This window comes from Cnephaeus nilssonii (genome assembly GCF_951640355.1).
Source record: "Cnephaeus nilssonii genome assembly, chromosome: 9".
Classification (NCBI taxonomy): domain Eukaryota; kingdom Metazoa; phylum Chordata; class Mammalia; order Chiroptera; family Vespertilionidae; genus Cnephaeus; species Cnephaeus nilssonii.
In genome coordinates, this window is record NC_137080.1 from 13,418,804 (window position 1) to 13,426,872 (window position 8,069).

General features: G+C 39.7%; 1 protein-coding gene across 1 annotated transcript; it reads right to left on the reverse strand.

Moving 5' to 3' along the window:
* Positions 1-706: 706 nt before the first annotated feature.
* On the reverse strand, positions 707-4,381 carry LOC307105794 (chromosome-associated kinesin KIF4A-like; the record flags this gene model as incomplete). Its single annotated transcript, XM_079781675.1, has 1 exon — positions 707-4,381. The coding sequence occupies one exon, from the start codon at positions 4,379-4,381 to the stop codon at positions 707-709; it is 3,675 nt and encodes a 1,224-aa protein (XP_079637801.1).
* Between the last annotated feature and the right edge of the window lie 3,688 nt (positions 4,382-8,069).

Here is an 8,069-nt window from a genome sequence, read left to right on the forward strand (position 1 = left end):
AAGAAGCAAAATCAAGGCTGTTGTTTCTGTTTATACTGAAATCATAACAAGTTAGACATGAGTTTTAAAACACAAATTCGTTTATTTTTACTTGTACCTGAGTAATGGGATGTTAAGGTGTTCTTTCAATGCCTTTCATTTTCAACAACATTTCTTTAGTCAAGTAGCTATTGGACATCCAGTGTCTGTTTGGTCTCCATATAATTGCTAGTATTTTTTCAGCGTTATTTGTTTATTTATATAATTAAAACATTAACATTTTAAAAGACTTTATTTACCTCAGCACCACAGAGACCCCATTCCTGAGAAGGAGCGAAGGACTGGTGCCAGGCCTCCCACCCAGGCCAGGCTCCGGCATTAAGCTGAGACAAACCTGAGATAAGACAGCCCTGGCCTCCTTCCTCTTGGGAGACAGCCTTACTGCTGGCAGATCACAGGGAGCTCCACTGTACTGGGGACTGGCTCCTGAAGTCAGCAGCAAGGGCAGCTGGTTCGCTCTCCAGCAGGTGGCTTAGCACCCTTCTGGGGACCACTGTCCGGGGCTGCAGGCCTGGAGGCTGAGGGCCGACATCCAACTCAAGGTCCTAATCTTTCAGCAACATGCTGCCCCCTTTTCAACAGCAAGAGACCTGAATTCTCAAGGAGTCATTAGAAATCCCTTCTGGCATCTTCCAAGCCAGACTGGGGCAGAGATGACGAGCCCAGTTCAGGGGGCCTCTTCTTCCATTGGGGAGCAGCCTGGGAAGAAGCTGACGTTGCTGGTCAGAGCTCGCTTCCTTTTCCTCCCTGGAGCTATATTTCCTTGGGAATCTTCGGCTACATGTTTCAGCTCAGGGAGGCCAGGGGAGGAGGTGGCCAGAGTGGTCTTCCACAGAACCTGCTTCACCTCACACAGCTCCTCCAGCATTCTCCTGTTCGGAGTGGCACAGACAGGGCTGAAGAAACTCAATCCTGGGGTCACCTCTGTGGGATCCTCCAGTGTGAAGGAGCCTTCGGAATCTTGGGTCCGCTCAACAGTGTCCAAGCTATCTTTGTCTTGCTGACGGTTCCTACACTTTGTGGGGTCACAGCTACAGTCCACCCCACAGTCCGATGTCTGTCTCCTGCATCCACAATGCTTATTCCCACACCAGCCCTTGCAGGAGCATCCTTGGATGGTCCTCTTGGACATCTTAAATAATTTTGTTGGTTTCCATTCCTCATCATCCCCAGCATCAATTTCACCATCCTCGGGCTCACTCACAGAATGCTCTGAACCGTATTTTAGATCCTCAACATCCATGCTTTGCTCCAGGAACTTTTCTTTAAAACGGGAAGGTCTTGGCTTAGGTGGGATATATTCGAAAGGAGAGCCTGGGGATGGAAGGGCATTCTTCAGAAGATGAGGTTTCTGTTTTCTGGCTCCTTGCTTCATGATTTCATTCTCTCGGAGAAGCTGCTGATTTTGCACACACCCTTCTTGCTTCTCCTCCGGTTCTCCCTGACACTGCCGTGTGCTCCACGGCTGTTGCTCCTTTTCCCTGTCTGACAGCTCGAGCTGCTTCTCTGCCATTTGGCTTCGCTGCAGCTGGCCCAGAAGATACAGGACCTTCTCTTGATGCTGCTGCTCCACTCTGAACAGCTCTGCCTGCAAGTCTGCCTCTATTGCAGCAAAATGATGGCGTTCCTCAAACAGCATCTTCTGCATGTCAGCACAGCAGGCCTTGTTCTGTTTCAGGAGGCTTTCAAGCTTGCCGACCTGTATTTTGGAGGAGACCAGCTCTCCGATTAAAAATGTCACGGCACACTTGGCTTCCAGAATGGAAGCAATATTCTCCCAGCGGTGTCTTGGCCTGTCTTCGCTCTCTGCATCCAGCAGCTTCTGCTGTAGGTCGGCGATCTGAGCACTCCTGAGCTCCATTTCAGTCTCCAGACTCTCAATCTGCTTAGTAGTGGGATCCTCTGACTCAGAAACTTGGCCATGCCGTTCAGCAAGTAAGAATGTGTGCCTCTGGAGTTTAGGAGGTGGATTCTCCCCAGGTTCCCTTTGTTCTTTGAGATGAGCCAGATCCTGAGCCAGGATCTTTCTATCTTCAAGAAGGTCATTCAGGTGGAATTTGGCTTCCTCAGTACTGACCATAACTTCAATTTCATTTCCAAGCCAACACTTCACTCGGGCTGCAGTGCCTTCCACCCCTTGGCTCTTAGCTTCTTTCCTCCTCTCTGAGATCTCCCGTTGCTTTTGGAGAGCATCCTTGAGCCTCTTGTTGGCAGCTGCTGCCTCCTCAGTTTTACGTCTAAGCACGTTAGACTGTCTCTGGAAGTTTCTTTCCAGCTTGAGCATCTCATATTGCCTTTTTCGGTCTCGTTCTTTCAATTGGATTACTTCTTTGTCTTTTTGTTGCTTCCACTGTCTAAACTTCTCAGCATCCTCTTTCATCCGACGCATTAACTGGACCCGCTGGTTTTTCATCGCCTGTATGTCCTGGTTCAGCTTGGAGATGGTGTGCTCTGTGGATTCCTTCAGCTTCAGAAGTTTGGACTGTTCACTCAGTTTCTTCTTCAGATCAGCTATTTGACACTCTAGCTCCTGTAGACGTCTGTGGCGGCGCTCACCCAACTTGGCTTGGTTGACATGCTTCTTTGTTGTCTGAAGTTCAAGCAGCAATTCTTCCTTTTCCTTTTGCAGATTGGTGGCTTCCAACTCTAGGTTTTTGATGTTTTCCTGGTACTGCAACTGAATGGGCTGAAGTTGGCTGCCATCCTGAGTCATCTTCCTGGCCAGGGCCTCTTTCAGTGCAAGGGCTTTATTCAACTCAACCAGCTCCTTAGACATCTGAGCTTGACGCAGAGCATGTGGCGTGGAGAAGCCATCAGAAGCCCTGCTGGTCTGTGAACTGCTTTCCACCTGAGCTTCTGGTTCCACTGCAGTACCAATGGCTGCGGCCATGCAAGACACAGTGTCATCCGATATCTGGATAATCAGTTGCTGCAGGTTACGAATCATCTCTACATCTTCTTTTAATTCCTGGTTTTCGGAAGCCCCCACCAGCTTTTGAAGATCCACTTTGCAAGCTGCATGCTGCCTGAGCTCTGCTAGTTTGGCATTCATTCTTTCATTTGCTTGTTCTGTCAAAATGATTCTCTCCAACATCTGGGCAGTCTGACCAGCTGCCTCACTCAGACCATGACTTAATTTTTCATTCTTCTCTATCAGGGAATGATTCTTCTCCATCAGAGATTGTAGATTCTCTGGTGGTTCCACATTTATAGATCCAGGCAAGTCACCGCCACGGGCTTGTAGCAATAAGACCTGTAGCTGTCGTACTTGTTGCTTCAGATGATTAAGTTCAGCTCTCTGGGGATCAATATTAACAACAGGTTTGTTTTTTATTTTTCTTGCTCTGTCAGCATAGCGAAGGGTATTTAATGTTTCTTCTAGGTTGGAGTCCGCAGGACTGACACAGGCTATCATAAGAGTGTGGCTGTTACCTCCGAGGGAATCTTGAAGCAGTCGAGTCAACTTGGAATCTCTATAGGGCACAAAGCCACCCTTTTTGTCATCTCCAAGGGCACTGATTACATTTCCCAAGCATAGGAGGCCTCGGTTAATATTAATACCCTCTTTTAGCCGATCCCCTTCAGCCTTGGTTTTTTTCTGTCTTTCTGATCCAGCAAGATCTACAAGGTGCAGCTTGGAGTGGAAGCTGCTATTCTTGTCACTTTTCTTTCTTTGCTCCATGGAGATTGTAAAGATGGCATGAGACCGGGAAGACTGGGAGTTCATGGCTGTGGAGGCCACAGTCCTATAGTTGTTGCCCTGCTCCAAATAGGAAATCATATCCGGGGCAACTAAAACAGTCTTCTCAGTGAGTCCCATGATCTTTATGCCTCCCTTAGGATCCTCTCGTATATTTATTTGAGAGGCTTTCTCACGAGATGGGCATAGAAGATCCACGATTTCTTCATTGTAAATCTCCAAATATGAGACTTTCAGAGTAAATTCGAAGTCGCTCTTCTTTTCAGTTTCTTTGAAGAGCAGTTGTATTACCCTAGGAATGACCCCAACTGTGGGTTCATCCCCTTGCTCTGCAGTGTATACACCGCCCATGGAGTAGGTTTTCCCTGAGCCAGTCTGTCCATAGGCCAGGATAGTTGCATTGTATCCTTTAAATATGCCTTCTATGAGGGGCGCTACTGCTGTACTAAAGACTTCTTCCTGCTCAGTAGAGGGGTCAAACACAAAATCGTAGGTGAAGGATTTGTCAGTACCGACCACCACCTGTGGTTGCCCGGGTATGAAGGAAAGGCACGTCTGGCAGCCTTCACTGATCTCTTTGGGGGCCAGAGGGCGACAGCGCAGCGCCACTCTGACAGGAATTCCCTTCACCTGTTCCTGCATGACTCTGCCTCAGCAATGTCTCTTCTCTGGTCTGCCTCTGCCCTGTCCCACCGGAGATCTAACCGCCAAGTTTCAAACTGGCTTTGGTTCCAGAGGCGCCAGCCAATCAGAAAGCAGAAAGCAGGTAGATTGGGGGGGGGGGGGGGGGAAGGGAGCACGCATGTTGCTGCGTGCGCAGCAATTGTTAATATTGACTATAAAGTGAATCATCAAGCGTCATGAATTAGTTTTAAAAGATGAAAACTGGAAAGTCGTTAGGAATTGAGAGAGTTCACTTAATCCTTACAACAAAACAAAAGAAAAATTACAAATCATGCAAGACATTTCCCATAGAAATAAGGCCCCGTTGTACTCTTGGAAATGTACAATGATACTGCTGCAATTATTTTTTTAAGAAACTTTTCAAAAACAATACTGTGGCATTATTACACTTGGATTCATATCTCTGCTTTATACACGTATTTCCAAAACTACTGTGGTTATAGATGGACCACATATATCATCTTTGTTTCTTCAACAATATTTTCTCTAAATTCTATTCTAGTTATTCTAGTAACAATTGGATATTTTTGCATTGTCTTTGTTTATAATTAAAATAACCTTTCTTCCAAAAGGTACTAGTGTCAGAATTCTTCAAAAAAAATACTAATGCAGTTAAAAGGGCAGTGGTGAAAGACTGTTCAAATAACAAGTAATTGTCCATCACACTTATTGATTAAAAATAAGTGAAAGAGAGAGAGAAAGAGAGAGAGAGAGAATAAATTAAATTAAAAATTAATTTTTAGTATTAAGTTGAAAAAATGATAAATGGCTTCACAGGAAGATAAATTTTATTTAGTTTCATAGTTATATATTCCTGTCTATTAAGGATATAATTATAAATGGAATTCAGTATTGGTGTCTGATGTTAGTTGATCAGAACAGCCTGTAGACCCGCTTTTCCTGTTCTGATATATGGTGAAAATTAATGTCATTATGAAAATCTATTAATACCAATCTGAATTTGAATATTTAGAAATCATGTATGTTCATGCATACATGATTATAAATTGTGGTAAATATTATGTATTCAGTGTTTTCTGATTGAAGTTATGCAAAAGTAAAATGAATTGAATGGAATTGGGAAACTTAATGGGAGGAAAAATAGTGATCAATCAATATTATTACATTATAATTAAAAAATATATCTGTTTTTCACCTACAATTTATGAAATTTGATATTTCATTGAAAAAAAATGAAAGAAATACCTGTTTGTATTAAAAGTACAAATAAATATATGTGATAAAATAAACCAATATCATACATATTTTCCCCAGTATCTTTTCTTCCCAAAGGAGATCATGTTTCTCTCTTTATACTTGAAATAATTTTAAAATACTGATGCTTTCCTATGAGAATGCTGGCCAAATACTTCCTCATTTTAGCTAATTTTGAAAACAAATACAAACAAAAAAACAACTATTAGGCAAGGAGACTTTTCACAGTTCCCTTGGTTAGAAATAGAAATTAATTAAAACCCTAATAGAATCCCCATTTGTTGTTTGTACTTTTGAGACAAGAAAGGGTGAATACAAAGGTAAACTTTTAGATGCTCCTCATTCCCTAATCATCTCACATGTGTCTCTTGGAAGTCTGTTTCTTCAAACTCTAGGGACTTAATTCTTAATGAGAAGCTTTTTCTGATTAGGAAACAAAAACATAAAATCTACAACTTTAGAGCAGACTCTAATACAACATTAAAAGGTAATTTAGAGAAAATATGAAAAAATAATTAATGATACTTGGAAGAACTCGCACTAAAAATGTTTTTTTGGTTGGGTTTTATTTTTGTTTGTTTGTGTGTTTTTGTTTGTTTTTGTATGCCTTTCTTAAACAACTCATTTCAATATGTAATTATTGAGATATTTTACCTTTTTTATAATTCTTAGAAATTCATATTAGCAACATTTCAAGTGTTCAATAAACACATGTTGCTAGAGAATGCTATGTTGGACAATAAACAACTAGATTCTTAATTTAAAAAACAACAACACTTAATGAGTACACCATGAGCCAACACTAAAATAGCTCCTAATTAAATAAGCTTCCTGAATTTTAAAATTTGGTGTAATGAAATAAGGTTAGCAAATAATTCAAATAAGACAAATATTTCATAGAAAGTGAGTGTAATAAGAAAATAAAAAAGCTTTTCTTTACAGTGGCAAGATTTAGATAGGTAGACAATAGATATATAACTATTGTTACGTAGGTAGTTTTATATATAGTTTTTTAAAGTGTTTCTAAAATTTGGAAAAGTATTAAAATGTCTGAAAGTTATTTAAATTTTGAATATTTTAAATGGCTTTAATATAGTAGCAACTGTATTAACCTTAAGCTTTCCTAAGCACCCTTTTTAGATTGCATCTGTCTTAGCTATACTTATAGAAATTCTGATGTACGGAGTGTTTTCCCGGACTGGGAATTTGTGTTTATTTTTAAAACATCCCATAGTTTCTGCTACAAGTAGCCCACATACCACACTTAAAGAAACACTCTTCTAGTGTCTACAATGGCTTATTTTTGGTTGTTTGTTTTGTTTTTATCAATAGACTCTTAGAGATTTTGGTCTACATTTAGCACTTTGAAAAGAATTAGGGACATTTCTCTGGGTTACATGTCAATCAATTATCTATCTATCTTCCTATATATTTATTGGTTTATTTTTTTACATTTCATGCATAAAGGAATTATCAACAGCTTTATTTTTAATGGTTCTTTTTTCTCCCTTACTATTTCTTATTCACAACCTGCTTCTTACGTTTTATATAAGTAATGTTACCTTCAATTTCTCTGAATATACTACTTAGAGCTTTTTAAGAAGTATTTTGTTTCCTCCAAGTTCAGCTACTAGGATTATTTCTCTTTCTCTTTCATTATGCACATGTATGATAATCTTGGTGGTCCACTTCATTTACTTTACTGAAATTATCACACATCAACTTCAAGTTTATCTGCATTAATAAGTCTTGTTTTGAGAAATATAGAATATTGCCTTTTCTTTTCAGAATTCTTTTGCCCCTTGACTTTTTGACAAATGTTTTAGGATTTTGAGTTGTTGATTCTGATTAATGTTCATTCTTTTTTAAAAATTCCTAAAATTGTTTATACTCTTTCAGCTTTCTAATTTTTACTTGGGATAAAGGCCAACTTTTTAATGACCAATTTTTTATTACTCAAGACTTAAGTGAGAATGTGAGAATGATTTTAAATGGAGCATAGTGGGTGTTTAAAGTTTTATCTTTAAAGTCTGCCCAAAAGTTATATTGCTTTTCTTCATCTTAGAGATATTTCAAAGCCTTTAAAAGATAACTGTATTCCAGCTTCTGTTGAGAAATCATGAAGCTATGTCCTTGAAAAGTATATTTCATCCTTGCTTCTTCCTTCCTCTGTGCCTACAAAGTAAAATTAATATACTTGTAAACATTTAGAATGATATAATTTGTGACTTTTAAAATAAAATATCTATTTCATATAGTATTCTTCGTTGTTTTTGCTTCTATTGCTAAACAGAAAAAGAAACAAAATATTTCTAAATAACTGCATTACTATAAGTATAAAATAAATAAGTCATTGCCCTGAAATACTTATCTAGGTATATGCAAATAACACTAAAATATTAGCTACGGAGCATTAACCTCTCAGTGTGTA